At 33.6% G+C, this 19,823-nt stretch overlaps 1 protein-coding gene across 2 annotated transcripts in view; it reads right to left on the bottom strand.

The window, feature by feature from the left end:
* Positions 1-1,888: 1,888 nt before the first annotated feature.
* The window catches only part of TRIM23 (tripartite motif containing 23), a 59,429-nt gene continuing 41,494 nt past the window's right edge, over positions 1,889-19,823 (bottom strand). The window contains exons 8-11 of one of the 2 annotated variants that reach the window (XM_074202863.1): positions 17,008-17,137; positions 16,431-16,541; positions 7,539-7,663; positions 1,889-6,696 (exon numbers count right to left, since the gene is read on the bottom strand). In XM_074202863.1, coding sequence (XP_074058964.1) covers positions 6,517-6,696; positions 7,539-7,663; positions 16,431-16,541; positions 17,008-17,137 — 546 coding nt within the window. In that variant the 3' untranslated portion in view covers positions 1,889-6,516. Of the gene's footprint in view, positions 6,697-7,538; positions 7,664-11,527; positions 11,581-16,430; positions 16,542-17,007; positions 17,138-19,823 lie in introns of those variants that run through there. The other variant, XM_074202862.1, reaches the window with a different exon arrangement.

Here is a 19,823-nt window from a genome sequence, read left to right as displayed (position 1 = left end):
TTTAAACCTTTTCTCTTCTCTGATACTGCCCCCACTCTAATAAGGAGACCTCACCACGTGGACTGGACTACAAGTCAGCAGGCAGATAGGTCTACATCAGTTATCTCCCTATTAACTGATTTTCCTGAAGGTGTGACTATGTCACCTCACTCACCTAACCAATAAAGTCCAGTGACTCCCTTTAAAGCTCTTCATAACCTAGACCCCTACATCTCCCAATTTCACATATAAAATCGCCCATCCCTGTAACATTATTCCTTCTCTATTCCAACTACTGATCTTCCTGGCCTTTTTTAAGTCTCAACTAAAATCCCATCTTCTACAGAAAGCCTTTCTCACCCAACCCCTCTTAATTCTAATGTCTTCCTTCTGATAATCATTTCCTTTTCTGCATGCAGCCTATTTCTACTTCTATGCTGTCTCCCTCATTACGGCCATGAGCTTCCTTAAGGGCAGAGACCTGCATTTTTCCCCCTGAATTTTTAGCTGACATAAGTGCTAAATGTTTATCAACTAATTGTATTAGTGCCTAAAGTCATAATGAAGTCCAATTTTCCCTTCTTGTAGAACAAAAGTAAGAGAATAATGAGACAATATAACATAGTTGGCATATTCACTCTATTTACTGTTTTGGAAAACAGGAAGGGTGTGTGTGTGTGTGTGTGTGTGTGTGTCTGTTGGTTACAACAAAGGCACCAATAAAATTTGTTTTGACAAATTCAAGCTTCAAGAGTTATTTTTTATTCTGTAAGATAAATTTCGTAAAATAAACTAGTTCACTTTTCTCTATACCTATCAAATTATTTCTAAAGTATTATCTTTGTTATTTATTCTTTTTTTAGAATTTTTATTTAAGAAGCAAGAGGGTTAAGTGGCTTCTTTAAGGTCACACAACTAGATAATTACTAAGTATCTGAGACAGGATTTCAACTCAGGTACTTCTGACTCCAGGGCTGGTACTCTATTCACTGCAACGCACCTAGCTGCTCCATACTATCCTTTTTTAAAGAAATGTACTTGAGTCTGAAAATTTGTTGGCAAAACCAGATAGATTAGCACTTCCCATGTTATTCTGGGGTATTAAAACACCACTTTTAGTTATATCACAGTGAAATCAATATTTTAACATGCTATGTCTACATTAAACTATATGGATTTAAAATTTGATAATTTTCATGAAGTGCTAACTTTAAAATGTTTGATTTATCCCTCAATCCCTTTGGTCCTAGATCCAATCCTATTAACTGTACCTTCACTAAATATCCTATCACATCCTCTCTACTACACTGTCTCCATCCTAGTTTGTGAAATCATTAATGCTTACATGTGCAACTATGTTTAACAACCTCAGTTGTTTTCCTGTGCCTCTGGTCTCTCTAGAAAAAGTTATCTTTCACAGATGTCTCCTGCATAGTTAAGCAAAATAACTTCCTCCATAAACCATGCATGTCCCAAAAGTGTTGTGCTCCACTTTCAGTGGCAACTTACTAATTTTGATTGTTAAGCATGGAATGAGTTACAGGATCTGATACTGAGTGAAGGGAGCAGAACCAAGAGAACAATGTACACATTAACAACATCATGAGATGAGCCACCTTGATGGTAGCAGCTCCTCTCAGCAGTTAGGACAACCATATTAGACTGATTACGGACATGTTATCCCCATTCAAAGGAAGAAAAATAAAACAAAAACCTTACAAAACCCTTCAGAATCCAATGAAGACTTTATAAAAATTATCTTATTTATCTCCCTTAATCCTAATTCTTCATACTGAAAATGACTAACTAATCTGTAAATTTGTTTATCAAAAATATGTCTTATACATTGCTAACCTGACTTCGCCACTGGGTGGGTGGGTGGGTGGGGGTAAGAAGGAAGGGTGGAAGGAAATTTTGTAACTTAAAATTATATATGTGCATACTGGATGGATGGAAAAAATAAAAATAAATAAAAAAGAATTTGAATTTTCTTTTATTAGAAGAGAATGTTTTAAACCAGAATTTTGAACAGATTAAAAACTGGCTTACTGACAGCTCCTTTATCCTTTTCTTTAAATTTATTTTACCTGCATTCCATTTAGAAATTTTGCAAAGTCCCAAGGTATGTCCTTACTAATTTCATTCTTGAGTCATTCATTTTAATTATTTTTGTCATATCATAAAGCACATATCAATATTCTTTAATACTCATATTTTAACTATCTAAAACATAAATTACTACATTTCTACATAGTTGTCAGTTGTGGTATACAAGTGACTAATCCATGAAGGAAACAGTAAAATTTTAGAAAATTTAGGTAAATTTTCCATGTCAATGATCTTAAATAATATCCTAGCCAAATGACACTTAAATTGAAATCAAATGAATATATGCAGCCAGGATTTTAAATTGTTCTGATAGCACATTCATATTTCCTAAATTCAACTACTGAATTAAAAACCAAAAATTGAAAGGTGGAGTAATGGTTTCCACTTGATGACTGGTAAGAAACAGCTCAACAAAGTCCCAAGTAATTAAATTACTTGCCCTGGGTCAGTTATACATTGACAGAGCTGGAAAAGAAAGATCCTCTCTGACTAAATCTAAAGCTCTTTCCTTTGGAGTACAAAGTGTACTATTATACAGAAAAATGCATACAAAGATCAGCACTCATAAGGATGACTTAAAATATGGTTACAACCAAATATACTGAAAAATTATGCAATGCTGTTTTTACTGTCAGCATTAAAAATACAAATTCAATTTTACTATCTTATGATGCTTCATAGTCGATTATCTGTACATATTTATAAATTAGCTTTATGGTTTCCAAATTACATACAACAAAACTCCCCTGTATTCACATTGGATTGTCAAGCATGGAATGAGTTGCAGGATTTGATAAGAGTAGAAGTGTTCAAATACCCTGCAAACTCCCCCAAGTGTTGCCTGAAGCAGATTAAAATGTAATTGGAAAATGTTTAACAAAATAAAAATACAATATCATGAAAAGTTAATTTATGGATTTCTGAATCAATATATGGCCAGGTTGACACCACTGTTCCTTAGGAATGAAAGTCTTTAAACTTGTAAAAGCCTAGATTATTTAATATATATATATGTGATATTTTGGGAGAGAGAAGACAAGATTGGACCTATGATTTCATCTATGTGGAGGAAGCATATGAAGATTCAGTGACTTACCTGTAATCCATGTTAATTTTTTAGAATTACAAGTCACTGCTCACAAAATGACTAATGTGTTGTAACAGCTTGATGTGTTTCAGTTAAGTTCTGAACCCAAATCTTCTGGGTCTCTGAGACTACCCCTATATCTATTATGCCTTTCACAGTAAAGATTTAGAATATAATTAATTTACCACTATGATGAATTTGAAAGATATAAATTAATTATATAAAGAAGCATAAGATCACTTAGAATCATAGACTGTTAGAGTGTAAGTCAACACAGAGATCCTCTAGTGAAATCCCATACTTTATGTATGAGAGGTGTCTTGAGGTCCAAAGAGATCATATGTTTTGTAGCTAATTAATGGCAAGCCTACAACTAATACCCAAGTTCCTGCCCCTAGGCTTAAATTCACATCAGCAATTTACCTGTAGTCTATTTTTTGGCAATGGTCTTTGTAAAGATAAAGTTACATTAAATGACCTGAAAATAGCCAAGTAATTTACATGTTTGTACTAAAACATTTCATCTTAAGAAAGCTTAGTGGGAAATATAAAAATATCTATAGTAAAAAAAAAATCAAGCATATTCAAGGCTTTCTTGTGCTTCATGAAGTTATCAATTTTAAGAATTTGAACTGGCCACCTGTGAAATTTGATTTTCCGCTAATCTACAATATTGAATGTTAATAACTGAAGACTGAAAAAATTTCACAGGACTCCGTGATGCTGTTTCAGGAATTAACTGCTTTCAAAGTAAGCATACATTGATGAAAGGCAGAATGGGTTCAAAGCCCCAACTCTGCAAATCACTGTGACCTGAGGTAAATCACTGAACCCCTCTGTGGGTCAATTTCCTCATCGAGAAAATAAAGGGACTGAACTAGATATTCTACCCTCTTCCTTCTAGGTGTCAATCTATGATACCATATTAAAATAAAAGGAAGAGACATGGAGGCCAAAAATGTGGAGATCTGGATTTTTACTCACAGTTCTACAAACTTAAACTTCAGCAATTAATTCCTGGGGTTTTAGTTATGTAAATATGCAAAATATGAATTTTGGAGTAAATTATTTTTAGACACGGGAATTTTCTGAATTTATGCTCTTAGTACCTAATCAATACTAAACACAAAATTTCAACTTTTCTCCCTGACTCTTAAATATTACTTACCTTGCTTCCCAACCTAATACAGTTTACTTCAAAACTGAGAATACAGGGATGTTTTTGTTACACCAAAACATGTAGTAATGCAATTTTTTTAAGCAGTGAAAAATAACTGGACTCTTTGCCAAAAGATTATCAGTAACTATGATAAAATGAAGTTTCAAATTTCTTTAAAATGCAAACCCCCCAAACCTCCACACTCCCAAAACATAGACTGAAATGTTTTAAGCATAAGAGAACTACATTCCATAATAGTGACTATATTCAATAAGATACTAGGACTGTGAATTACTAAGTTAAAATTGGTCAAACATAATATACAACAAGTAAAGCAGTTCATAAGAGAATAACAACTTATACAAAGAAAGTGAAGAAACTAACAGAGAAAAGAGTCAAAAGCTCACAGGCAAATGCAGTATTTTCAGTTACTGGAATCAGTCAAATATTAAATAATTTACATTTTGTAATAATATCGTTACACACACACACAAACTCTCACACATTATACTTATAGCAGAGCGTTTACTTTAGGCTGACAAAGTAAAAGATTAAATATTATTTACATATTTCCAAAGCCCTTAAAGTTTTTTCTGAAATTTTTTCTTTAAATAATTAAAACTTTCTCATTTTTACACAAGTAAAAATGCATTTTACATCAATGAAGGAAAGAATCAAATTGCTACACAAAGATCACCATTTTGTCCTCAAGTTTTCAAACTAACCTGTAATTCCTATTCATGGGAATTACACTGAACATATTGGATGGGATAAAAATAAAACTTCATCCTAAAAAAAAAAATAGCAAGCAGGGTTATGAATGTTCAAAATAACTGAAGCAATGACAAATCGATCCACATACATCTTTTACATAATGAATCATGCTCTTAATAAGATAACCTTAAAATATGAAAAATTAGAGCAAAAAAATTCACAACATTTTTAACCCTTTACTTAAAACAATGCACGATCAAATTGGATGTAAACATTTCAGCTTTGAATCTTTTTTCCTTTTCCATTTTTTACATGCAACATTCCCAACATGTTAAATTTTCAAGGTCTTTATTGTTAATAAACAAGAATTGACCTTATACAATGTTAGGAGAAACATACTCATACTGAGGAAATATTTACTTAAACAGACATATTTTGTAATTTGAACAATTTCACATACTATAAAGGGCTTCTTCCTAATTGAATTCCTAAGTATCTTTTCATCAAAGCCCACTCTGGTTCCATCTTTAGTTTCAGTTAGATCTGCTACATTTTTAAATATAGTCATGACAAAAAGCAGCTATAGTGACGGGTGCTACATCAAAAATGCAAGTTAGTATTTTATGAAACCACTAATGGCTTAAAGGATATTGAAAACAGAAAGGACCACCAATCTGGGGCTCCGTCCTAGAAAGCAGCAATCAACTTACCAAGTTCAAGCCTGACAATGAATTTTTCATAATCACAGATGAATTGGAAGTCATCTGACTTTCACAGCTTATTATACATACATACATACATACATACTGTAACCCAAATAAGTGCTCATTTTACCTGTACAATAAAACCAGTCCTGGTCTACAGACTAATGCAGATAAAATTTTATTAAGTTTCACTGTATTATATTATAAAGTATTATACTTTTAGCTTAGGCTTTTAATAAAGAAATAAGTATAAAATATTTTTATAATTTTAGAGTTTAATTTTTAGAGTTAAAGGTTTTTTGTTTCACCAAACATAAAAAAGTCAGGTTGAAGAGTCTTATTTCAATGGGAAGTACAGTTTTGCTTTTGGTCTCATTAAGTAAAACTCCTTTTTTCAGGAGTGAAACTTTATGAAAATCAACTTTTTCTAGTTGTATGACTAAGTTCAATGTAAAAATAGGACAGTAATCTAATGAGTAATTTAGCCTTCCTCTTTTGTGTTTGAACATACTACAAACATCCAAATTCACCTAAAAAGATGTGAATTCAAGGTACCCTTATAACCAACTTAATCTACTAGGGAAACATTTTAATTTACTCTCAAAAGTATAAAAAAGAACTACTTTCCCAATGAAAGATACAAACATTTTGTTCTGTAAACACAACCCTGGATTAACTGCCATCTTCGAGATACAGAATTTCTTACAATCTGTCATGAGGAATAACAGTTAACCAAAAATTCTAAACAATGGCTGTATGTGAATTTAAGCCACATCCAGTACACCCGCAGCTACAAGTTGCCTTGAAAGCCAGTCCAGTCCTTCATATAGTCCCATCCCACTTCGTGCATCACAGCCCTGAATATACCAGCTTCGACCACAGCAGAGTTTATGTAGACTAAGAAGTTCTGTTATTTCTTCTACTGAAAGTGCTCCTGCAACATCCTGTAAGAGATTTATAAATAATCTGATGTTAAATCTATTCATCCAAGTAATAGTTTCTAATTGTTTTTGTTTCAGTCAAAGCTTATTCCAAGTTCTAAATCCAGATTTCATGAACTAAAAACTAAAAACAGATTTACCATCAATTGCATTACAGAACAGGAAGAATTTAGCTTTTTGCCAAGGGTAAGCCAAAAAGTACTTAAATGAGATTGTTGAAATTATCCCAAAACAATTAAGATTTGAGTTCTTAAACTCTTATACACCAACAAATTAGTTGATAATTGTGATTTATAAATTATAAAGAAAAATTTAACTAGTCGATTTTAAAATAATTCAGCTTGTAATGGAAATCAACAATAGCATTAAACTTTAAGAATTATTAAATGTTTTAATCTCAATTATTCTTAAATGTTTTATCTTGCTAAATTCCAATTTTAGTAATTTAAGGATGCAGTTTCATAGGAACCCTTCCAATACCATAGAATACATGATTTTCACACATAGCTCTGGTTGAAAAAAATTTATTCTAATGTTAACGAACTTATTTATTGGTAAGCTAATCTGCCTCCTTGAGGATGACAGAAAGTTTTCCTTCTCAAGGTTCTTTGAATGTTTGGCAAAACCTATCCTTATCAGAGTTTGCAGTGGGGTTACCTGAATTTTGAGAGTCAGGGTCATCTGAACACCAGAGGAAGATTTTAGTGGAGGAAGCAGTTCTTACTTTGTACATTGAAAAGAATTCTTTAACTCTTCCCAATTACTTTTATGCACGGAACCATTTAAAGTCAATGGAAAATATTAATAGAAAGAAAAAAAGTTTTCAAAACCAACCATCTCCATACCTGTTTGTTTGCAAATATCAGCAGCAAGGCATCTCTCAGTTCTTTTTCGGTTAACAACTTTGCAAGTTCACTGTGTGCTTCACTTATTCTGTCCCTGTGACTACTATCAATGACAAATACAACAGCTAACAAAAGAAACACAAGAACATTCACTTAAATAAATGTAAAATATTACTGTGAAAAATAACTGTACCTAAATGGGCCAAGTACTTTCTGCTTGAGATCTGACCTACATATGCTAAATAAAATGTACTTGAGAACTTAGGAAAGCTAAAGTTATTGTACTCAATAAAATTTTGTGAAATGTCACGCAAGAAATATTTTCTAGATCTTTGGACTGAGAAAGCCAAATGACCACTGCTTTTATTAATAAAATGATCAAGCATCCAGAAAAAAATAAATATTTTCTATAATTTTCAATTCAGAAACACTTCAAAGCACTTTTTAAAAAAACTACAAAAACATAAGCCTAGGAGTGTTGTTGTACTAATTAGCTGTCTGACCTTGAACAAACCATTTATCCATGCTTACTCACTTGTATAAAAATAAAGATGGAACGTTTCAAAAATTAAAAATTCTATTCTCTATTTTTAAAAATTGATATCTCATATAATAGAGAATAAAATGTAGTTTCTGGTATTCTCGAATATGGGATAGTAATAGACTACCAGCTTCAAAGCCAAGAAAAACTCAATTTGAATCCTACTTCTAATGCATACTAGTTGGGTGATACTGAGCAAGTCATTTTAAACTCTCTTGGCATTCTTAGGAAACTCAATAAGACTCCAAATTGCAGCGAAGGTGTCAACTTGGATTGGTGGAAGAAGTTTTCCACACTGAGGAGCTCCAGATCAATGAAATCACAAGACCAGTCCCTATCCTTGAGAAGATCAGTATAAAATTTATGGTACATTTTCTCTATTTGTATAGAGGTGTGATCCACTTGACATAGTTTGTGAGCACTCAGATAAGGAAAGTAATGAGTAACAGTAAAACAAGCAAATTTTTCTAAGAACAAGTCATATTAAATTATTCTCCTTCCGTCATAATAAATTCTGAGAGTGGTTCTCATGAAAAGCATTAAAGTGAAAAAGACCTTGGAGGCCAGAAAACCATTTATCTTAACAAGAATCCCCTTAACAACATGACCATCCAGACAGACGGAACTCACCATGTCCTGAAACAGCTGCTCCCATTTTGGGATCAGCTGTATTTTTTTTAGACAATTTTTCCTTGTATTACAATTCTATCATTTGCCTCTCTGTACTTAGTAACCACTCTTGGTTCTTCTCTGAGCTCAAGTAAACACGTCTCTCCTCATGACAGTTCTTTCAGTATTTAAATACAGCTATCAAGAACCTCGAGGAAAAACAATCTTTCTTAATTCTGTTAATAGTATCAATGAACTCAAGGAATTCAATATTCCAAAAATGTGTCGTTATACAACTTAGACCACAGTAAGATCACGTTAGAATTTTTAGCTGTCATATCAAACTTTTAATTCAATAAATTTCCTCAGACCCCAGATGAACTGCTATGTAGTCATATCTCCCCTCATCTTCTATGCATAAAATTTAATATTTTGAACCTAATTATGAAAGATTCTGCACTTATTCTTCAGTCAAGTTATGAGCCCACACCACTAATCCATAGCATTCTTTATGGATTCTGACAATCATCCAGTATGTCAGTTATTGCTCATAGCTTTATGTCATCTGCTTATTTTTATCCAAATCATTGACAAAAATGGCAAAAAAAAAAAAATAGGGCCAAGCACACATTCTTGAGGCACTGGATTGAAAAATTATTTGTCTGCTGAACAACTATTCTTTGGGTCCAGATATTCAATCCAATCTGTTGCAATATGGAAATGTCACAAAGATTACTTTGGTAGTGACAGGAACAATGAAAAGAGAGGAAAAAATGAGAGGTTATAATAATTCAAGAGGTGAAGTAAGGGCTTGAACTAGCAAAGTAGCAGTGGAAGTATAAAGAAAAGATAGATGATCTTAGATCTACTTAAACAAATAATGAAACATACTTCTCTCCTCTCTCATCAGAATGATAGGAGTATATGGGAGCGGAAAAATGCCAGATCAGAGAATTATAGATTTAGAGCTGGAAGGGCCATCAAATTAACTTCTCTCATGAAGATGAGGAATATAAGACTCAGAAAGATTAACTTGCCCACTAAGTATTATCCAGTTAATAAGTATCTGTTGCTTTGGTTAATCATTTTTCTTTATTGTAACAGAGTTCAATTCTGAAGGGAAGAGGACACAGAAGGGCATAAAGATTAATTTAAAAAAATTAAAAGAGGGCAGCTAGGTGGCACAGTGGATGAAGCACTGGACCTGAGTACAAAACCAGCCTCAGACATTTAATTACCAACTAGCTGTTTGGCTTTGGGCAAGCCACTTAACCCCATTACCTTGCAAAAAAAAAAAAAAAAAAACCCAAACAAACCTAAAACAAAAAAAGAAAAAGTAGATGTAGAATCCATAGCAAATAGCAAAAGAATATTTTTGAAGGATGAAGGGGATGGAAAAAGTCACATATGACTATGAAACAAATCTTAGGATACAGGGAAACTCTTAGAATGAAGATCAATTTAGCTCTGGAAAAGTAGGATTTTGCATGAAGCACACAGTCCAAGTGAAGATATTTAGCAGACAAAGAATACCTTGTTAAGAGAATGCTACCTGATTAAAAATCGCAACTATTCTTTTGTATACTATTACTTAAATTATTTCCTGGGAATATTGGGGGGAGGGAGTGAGATAGGTTGTTTGTGTTTAGTGAATTTACATATGCTTCATGCAAAAAAAAAAGTATCAAAATTGGGGGAGTGGGGAACTAGTTTTGTTAGATAAACTACTACAATGAAATTCAATAGGAAATGTAATCTTTACACTTGTCTAAAAAAAACTTCACATGTGAATAGACAAAAAGTGTGAAATGAATGCTAAGAATGCTAATGTGATCAAATGACATATTAAGAGAAACTAAGTAAGGGAAGAGGGTTTTATATAGTTCCACTAAATTCTGCCCAAGAGGAACCATTTATATTATTTCTTCAGGTCTAGACATGATATTTTAGGAAGGATACAAGCTGGAAAGTTTTCAGAGAAAGGCAACCAGAACAGTAAAGGGGCTTAATATCAAGACTCATGAAAGAATTACAAAGATGGTCTCAGGAAAAGAAAATCTGAAGAAATATGAAAAGTTATGAAACAGAAGAGGGATTAAAACTTGCTCTGTTTTGTCCCAGTAGGCAAAATTAGAAGCAATAGTGAGATGCAAGGAGATTCAAAGAAGTCAATTTAAGCTTGACATGAAGAAATATTTCCTAACATTTAAAGAGGAATGGGCCATCCTAGTTTCTCTCTAATGAGAGGTCTTCAAGCAAAGTTTTAATTGACTATTAGTGTTTACAGAGTAGAAAGGACCTTTCGAAGTAAAGGTCAGGTCAGGCTAGGTTAAGGCCTTTTCAACCTTTAAGGTATCATGATATAGAATGAAAGGACCTATGTTTGAATTTTGGCAGTACTAATTATTACTTATATTAGAGGTCATTTAAGTTGGTGTTTTTTTTTTTGAGTCATGGACGCCAGTCTAGTTCACAGACCCCAGGTTAATCTCTATGAACCTGAACGAGTCTTTCAACCTTTTTCAGCTTCAGTTTCCTCATCTGCAAAAGGGATACTAGAAATAGATGATTTTAAAGGTCCTATTCCTAATTTAAAAATCCTAATTTTATGATCCTATATCCAATAATTTATCTTCTCAATTGAATAGGGAGTGAAGCTATCTTCTGAGAAAAAAAATGTTACTAAAAAAAGTAACATCTTAAGGGGTCACTTGAGAGGTAGTGACAAAATCATTAAAAGATAAATAGAGGGGCAGCTAGGTGGAGCAGTGGATAGAGCACTGGCCCTGGAGTCAGGCGGACCTGAGTTCAAATCCGGCCTCAGACACTTAATAATTACCTAGCTGTGTGGTCTTGGGCAAGCCACGTAACCCCATTTGCCTTGCAAAAAACCTAAAAAAAAAAAAAAAATAGAAATATGATCAGCATCAATGAGAACCCAGATGAGTTTAGATAGCATGAATCTGCAGTGGACCAAGTCATCAAAGTGTCATGACTTTCTCCAGGAGATTTTGGGGGAAAAAAAACAAAGACAGATAATAGGAGTCTTTCAGGGTTCGGAATTATTAGCAAGTTAGGGGCAGGTCAATCATGACAAATTATTCAATCATGGTGGAATGTATCAGTGAAATGGATGATGACTGTGTTGGAAAGGGAATGAAATCATCCATAAGTGATTGAGTAGAAAAATTTCAAGACCAGAGATTAATAGAGCAAAGAATAACTTCAGATGGAGAAAGGTTGTAGAAATATTGAAGGGTGGGATACTTTGGGCACAGAGAGGAATTAGAGAGCAATATCTTAAAAATGGAAGTCTTGGGTAATGCTAGAATTTGTCCACCTTTGTCAGAAGATAGGAATACAGTAGAATCTTGAGTCATAAATCTCAGTAAGCTAAGGAACTAAGAGAATTGGGTATCAAAGAAGAGAGTAACATGAATTAAAGCTGTCAAAGATACAGGGCAAAAACCCCCAAATACTGAAGGTACTAATGAATGTGAAACGTTGACATATATACAACAAAAAAAGGATATTTAACACCAACTTAAGAAGTCTAAATGGTAAATATAAATAGAACAGTAGTAAAGCATTAAATTTACTACTTAGGTTTTTATTTATATTTAGCTATAACAACATCATCAGGCATTTATTAAATGCTTACTATGTGCCTCAAACAGGTGATAGGAAAATAAAAACATGATGGTTCCTATGAATGAATGCATGTATGAATAAATAAAACATTTATTAAGCACTGTGTGTCTCAGCAATAAGACAGAAAGAAAAAAAAAACCAAAATTCTACAGGAAGAGTTGTTAAATAGATGACAAAGACCAGGGAACCTCAGGTTGTATCAATCAGTCAGATAATTAATTGTAGAGACATGAGGAGATAATGTTGGGCAGATGAGAAAGTCTGGAAGACCATCGGATGCAATGGCAAGTTGAATAGTAAATTTTAGTGGTCTTCCAACCCAGGTAAAGGACCAGAGTTATGACTCTGCCAGCACTCTGTATATCCTAAGTTCCAGGCCATAGGAGGGAGGCAAGCAAGGGGAGAGAGAGCCAAGGTGGCAGTCTTCCTGCAGCCTAAATGGTCCAGATGTATATTGGATGGCCTAGGGCAAAAGAAAAAGGTAATGAAAAAAAAAATCTCCTGATGAAAATCAGCCTTCCCAGACCAGATCTGGGCAGCTCAAATCTTGGCAAAGAGGAGGTCAATAAAAGGTAAGAACTAGAGGAGTAGAAGAACCTGCACATGAAATACAATTTCTGATCCCCCAGTTACTAGCTGTGCACCCTCCCCACTCCACTGAAATTATTTTGCATTTATTTGTATGTAATTTATACAGAAAATAAATACAAAGTAATTTCAAATGGGGGTGGGCAGAATGAGGAGATTAAGAACTAGCAGAATCAAAAGAAGTCTTGTAGAAGGTGGCACTTGAACTAATCCTTTGAGAAATCTAGGGATTCCAAAAGACATAGATGGAAAAAAGAAAATTCTAAGTATGGGAAAACAATTTAGGCAAAGCTTTGAGGGAGTAGAGTGATTATCATGTATGAGGAAAATCAAGATGGATAGTCTGGCTGGAAGATAGGACATGTGGAAGTGAGGAAAGACTGATGAACCTTGAAAGACAGGCTGGCATCAGATCATAAGTTTTTTTTGTTTGGGGTATTTTTTTTTTTTGGTTTTTGCAAGGCAACAGGGTCAAGTGACTTGCCCAGGGTGACACAGCTAGGTGATTATTAAGTGACTGAGGCTGGATTTGAACTCAGGTCCTCCTGACTCCAGGGCCGGTGCCCTGGCACCACCTAGCCACCCCCAGATTATGAAAGTTTTAAACATACAGTAGAAAAAGTTTGTGTGTGATGTTAGAGGCAACTGAGGAGTTTCCAGAATAGGGGAACTGACAAGATCAAATATGTGCTATAGAAGCATCAAGATGACAATTAGGAGGAGGGTAGATTGTAGAAGGCAAGAGTTGGATTCAGAAACAAATTAGGTTATTCAAAGAATCTAGGGGAGAGGGAACTAAGATCTGAATTATAATGGTTATGCTGTGAATAGAAAGAAAAGAATGGATTATGATAGAATGGACAAGACTCAGTGATTGAGTAGTGTGAAGAATGATGGCAAATCTGGCTGATTGGGAAGAATGGTGGTGTCCTAGAAGCTGGGAAATTAGGGTGTACAGTGTTTTTCTGTTCTGCTTATCTCACTCAGCATCAGTTCGTGCAAACCCCTCCAGGCTTCCCTGAATTCCCATTCCCCATGTTTCTAATAACATACATATACCACAGTTTGCTAAGTCATTCCCCAACTGAAGGACATTTACTTGATTTCCAATTCTTTACCACCACAAACAGGGCTGCTATGAATATTTTTGTTCAAGTGATTTTTTTTAGCTTTTTTCATCATCTCTTTAGGGTATAGACCCAGTAGTGGTATTGCTGGATCAAAGGGTATACACATTTTTGTTGCCCTTTGGTCTAAGCTCCAAATTTCTCTCCAGAAAGGTTGGATGAGTTCACAGCTCCACCAACAATTAATAGTGTCCCAGATTTCCCACAACCCTTCCAACAATGATCATCATCCTTTCTGGTCATATTGGCCAATCTGAGAGTTCAGAGAAGCTTTAATTTGCATTTCTCTACTAAGTAATGATTTAGAGCAATTTTTCATATGGCTATGGATTGCTTTGATCTCATCTGTAAATTGCCTTTGCATATCCTTTGACCATTTTTCAACTGGGGGATGGCTTTTTTTAAAAAATATGACTCAGTTCTCTGTATATTTTAGAAATGAGTCCTTTGTCAGAAACATTAGTTATAAAGATTGTTTCCCAGTTTACTTCATTTCTTTTGATCTTAGTTGCAGTGGTTTTTGTCTGTAGAAAAGCTTTTTAATTTAATGTGATCAAAATCATCTAGTTTGTTTTTAGTGATGTTCTCCATCACTTCCTTAGTCATAAACTGCTTCCCTTTCCATAGACCTGACAGGTAAACTAGTCCTTGGTTTTCTAATTTGCTTATATTATTGTTTTTTTATGTCTAAATCCTGTATGCATTTGAATCTTATCTTGGTATAGGGTGTGAGGTGTTGGTCTAATCTAAGTTTCTTCCATACTAACTTCCAATTTTCCCAGCAGTTTTTATCAAACAGAGAGTTTTTATCCCAATAGCTGGACTCTTTGGGTTTATCAAACAGCAGATTACTATTATCATTTCCTGCTATTGCACCTAGTCTATTCCACTAGTCCACCATTCTATTTCTTAGCCAATACTAGACAGTTTTGATGACTGATGAAGCAGGGAAATTAGAAAGGCAAAAATCATGAATTTTGTTTTGGATATACTAAGTTTGAGATGCTTATATGAGACCTAAGAGATGGCTACAGATAGGAGACGGATGAGGGCTTCAATACACAGATTATTTGCAAAGAAAACAATAGTAATAATTATAAGGACAATAATAAAAGCAGCTAGCGTTTCTATAATGTTCTGTTTGCCTTGGCAAGGCAATAGGTTAAGTGACTTAAGATCTTCACACAACTATCAGAAGAAGTAGGTTATATTATTATTTCCGTTTTGTAGGTAAGTAAACTGAATCTGAGGAGGCAAGTGACTTGCCCAGGATCACACAGCTAAGTCAGTGTCTAAAGCAAGATTCAAATGTAGGGCTTCCATATTTCAAGCCCCCACTCTTATCTAAGGAAGCATCTTAGCTGCCTAAATGACAAAGTTAACAAACCCACAGAAGCTGATGGTATCACCTAAAAAAACTGGAAAGAAAACAAAAGAAAAGAGGAAAAAGACAGGGAAGATCCTGGATATCTTTACTCATAGTGGGCAGGACAGGAATGGTGATCTCACAAAGGAGATTGAAAGCCTCAGTCAGAGAGGAGGAGAGGAACCTTCATTATTCCTATTTGTCTGAAATCCATCTTTTTTGATGTTTTTCATTAAGTAATAAAATTCTTATACTTCATAAGTAGGTTTGAAATTCATTCTTGCAGTTCATATCAGGATCAAATGGAAAGATTATTAGATTAGGAGATAAATGATTCTAGTACCGAGCAGTCATGTGATAAAGTTCATATGATTGCTTAAAGTGGGGCCTACGGGATTCTAAAATTCACTCTATATTTATTAAAGAAATCTAAATGCATGGCAAGTCCTCCTTAAGTTATGAATAGTTTTATTCACATGTAAACAGAGAATCCAAATTGGTGAATATGTTTATTGTTCTTTTTTCCATACCTAATTGATATAAATTTATATTTTTAGGTCACACATGTACAAACCCATCCACAAACTGCCCAAGTGAAAAAATCTTGATTTAGAGTTTATAAAGGAAAGGAATAAATAAATAAATAAAATTAATATTCACTGAATTTTAAAAATTAATTAAAAATATGCAAACCAAGCAAAGGTAACAATGTATTTGAATACCTGATCATTTTTTAAAAAATCACCATTTCATGCAAATAATATTAGTAATTATTCACAAAATGAAAGTGTTTTATAGAGTATTTTGTGAATTGACTATTTATTCATTTAAGTTTTAAGATTATTTTAAAATTTACTTCACAAATTCCTTAAAATTTTTCTGTCAATATGATAATCATATATAGCAATTTGAACATTGACTGGAACATGTTCAAAAAAATCCAATTTCTGCTATATTGTCAGCTAAAGACAATCCCCTAAATAAACATAAAATATACATCTCCTACCTACCTTGTGTATTGAGATAATAATGCTTCCATAATGGTCTTAACTTGTGTTTACCTCCTACGTCCCAAATAGTAAATTTTAGGTTCTTATATTCTACAGTTTCCACATTAAAACCTGTTGAAAGAAAAACTTCTATTTAGATGAAGTACTTATACTCCTAGTGAACAAAGTAAAAAACCACAAGCAACAACCATCACCAGATCCCTGTGCCCTCTCCTTTTCTCCATTTGGCATCACTTCCAAGTTTCTCAAGGAGAGATTCTCAAAGAAATGAGCAATATGGAAAATTTGGATAAGTCTGCATAATTCATTTTTCTCTATGGAAGGTGAGATGTGCTCATGTATGTAATAGTTCCATGAATGAGCTTGGCCACAAAAATAATATTAAGCCTGTGAGGTAAGTTTTGAGAGTACCACAGTATGATTTTATATGACCTGACCTATATGACCATATTAACAATGATATTCCCTGAATATCAAACAATCCATTTAAATTCATTTTTTTTTTTAGAACATAAGCAATTCCCATTACAGATCTGTCTGTAAAGTATGTATTGCAATAGAAAGAACTCATACATACCAATTGTTGGAATGGGCTGCATGAATTCATCTTGTTTTAACTTAAATAAAATGGTAGTTTTTCCAGCACCATCTAATCCCAGAGTGACAACCCGAATCTCCATTTTAGGTCCAATGTGCACTCTATTATCCTACAATTCAAAAGAAATAAAATTTTATTTATTTTTTAAATGAAGAGATTTAACTAATATTTGTGTTATTCCTTGTTATATAAGGAACTTAATCATCATGAGTTTGGAATCTGTTCAATAACTTGAACATTATTACTTATATCAAGGGTCAATTAAAGCAGAGACTCCTAAATCTATCTAGAAAATTCTGCTTTGAAAAATTCTGTTCTTTTGAAAAAAGTAAATCCTTGTACTTTAGTGTAAAATTTATTCCAAAGCAATTTAGAACAAAGGATCAATTTGTTTTATCTTACAAAGGCACAGATTTTAAAAGGGAAAGAAAGCAAAATGATTCAGATAGCATATTATTTAAATTCCAAATTTCTAAAAAAATTTAAAGAGGGACATAAGGATAAAATCATAATGAATGAAGTGCTTTATAATTATGTTCATACAGTTTCTGGGTTTGTCTTGGGAGGTAGATTCCCAATGGAATGCATTACATGCTAATTCACTTTTTTTTATTCTATTTTCAGCAAAAAATACTGTAAAATGGTCTTGGTTTTGAAGTTTTCATGCATTTTACATAGCAGGATGCCATCAGAACTGGCAAGGAGTCATGGGGTCTTAAGAAGTCCTTCGAAAATCTTGAAAAATCAATAATCGACAGTCTAAAGAGAAGATACCAAATGATTACAAAGCAAAGAAAGTATTTTTAGGCAAAATGGATAATCCCATAGGACATCAAAAATTACTTAACTCATTTCATCAGAAATTACTCTCTCATGTCTAAAAAATCTCTATAGGCACATTTAAAGATGATCGAAAGAAGGGACACCTAGACAGTACAGTGGTTACAAGACCAGTCCTGAAGTTAAGACTCAAGTTTAAATTTGGCCTCAGACACAGAATAATTACTTAACTGCATGACCTTGGGCAAATCATTTAACTCCAGTGCCTCACAAAAGAAGAGATCAAAATAAAAGTACAAGCTTTCCCCAAATTATATTCTATAGTATAAATACATCTTCAACCACAAACTCTATTTGGAAGGTGTGGGAAAGTAAAATGTTCTGTTATTTCTTTTGATGTAGAAAACTCCTGGAGAAGAAACCCCTTTTATGGAAGTTCAATATAGATGAACAACTATTTTGCAATTTGAGTCTATTTTTTACATTAAAATTTTTTTTAACATTTATCCAAATTCATATGTATATTTTTAAGTTATGAGATTTCCTGACACCTTCCCTAGCTGTCCCCTTCCCATCAACAGTGAAAAGTCATACATATTTCTGATAAACATATTTACAAATTAGTCATTTTCGGGAATAAGGAATTAAGATTAAGAGAAAGAAATATGTAAGATATCATTTTTATAACGTGTTCATAAGATTCTAAGGAGTTGTTTTTTGTTTTGTTTTTCTTCCTCTGGGTGGGTATAAACATTGTCCTTAGCTGAACTAATATGGTTGTCCTAACTCTCTGAACTGCTGACAGGAGCTGCTTCCATAAAAGTTGATCATCTCACAATGCTGTTATTGATGTGTGCAGTGTTCTCTTGGTTCTATATTCCCTTCACTCAGGATCAGATGCTGTATTCCATGCTTCCCTAGAGTCTGACAATTTGTGGTTTCTTAAAGAATATTCAATGGTATTAACGTATCCTAACTTGTCTAGCCATTTCCCCAATGATGGGCATCCAAATCCAAATCTTTCCACTACAAAAAAGAGCCGCTATGAATATTTTTTGAACATGTGGGACTTTTCCCAATTATTATGATTTCTTTTGTATATAGGCCTAGAATTGAAATTGCTGGGTCAAAAAGTATTTTAGGGTTTTTTTTTTTGCAAGGCAAACGGGGTTAAGTGGCTTGCCCAAGGCCACACAGCTAAGTAATTATTAAGTGTCTGAGACCAGGTTTTGAACCCAGGTACTCCTGACTCCAGGGCCAGTGCTTTATCCACTACGCCACCTAGCCACCCCAAAAAGTATGAACATTTTTAATGCTCCTTGGGCAAAGTTCCATATTGTACTCCAGAAAGGTTGCATCTGTTCACAACTCCACCAGCAATGCATTAATGTCCCAATCCTCCCACAGCCTCTTTAGCATTGATCATTGTCCCTTTTTCTCATCGTAGACAATCTAATAGATGTGAGGTGCTACCGCATAGTTGTTTTAATTTGCATTTCTCTAACCAATATTGATTTGGAGAACTTTTTCATATAATTATAATATAGCTTTAATTTCATCATTTGAAAGTTATCTATTCATATCTTTTATCATTTATCGATTGGGGAATGACTTGTAATCTTATAAATTTGATGCTATTCTCTATATATTTTAAAAATGAGACATTTATTATAACTCCTAATTGTGGAGATTACTTCCCAGTTTCCTGATTTCCTTCTAATTTTAGTGGCATTGATTTTATTAATACAAAAACTTTTAATTTATAGTCAAAATCATTAAATTTACAGTTTATGATGAACTTTATTTTTTGTTTCGTCATAAACCATAGATCTGATAGAATATCGCCCTTTGTCTAAATCCTGTACCCACTCTGACCTTATTTTGTGGATCTATGCCCAGTTTTTACCATACTCTTTTCCAGTTTTGCCAACAATTTTTGTCAAATAGTGAGTTCTTATCCCAGAAGCTGATGCTTTTGAGTTTGAAACATAGATTGCTGTAGTCATTTACTGCAG

The sequence above is a fragment of the Macrotis lagotis genome, chromosome X (genome assembly GCF_037893015.1).
Source record: "Macrotis lagotis isolate mMagLag1 chromosome X, bilby.v1.9.chrom.fasta, whole genome shotgun sequence".
Lineage (NCBI taxonomy): Eukaryota > Metazoa > Chordata > Mammalia > Peramelemorphia > Peramelidae > Macrotis > Macrotis lagotis.
This window is presented reverse-complemented; position numbering and strand designations above follow the sequence as displayed.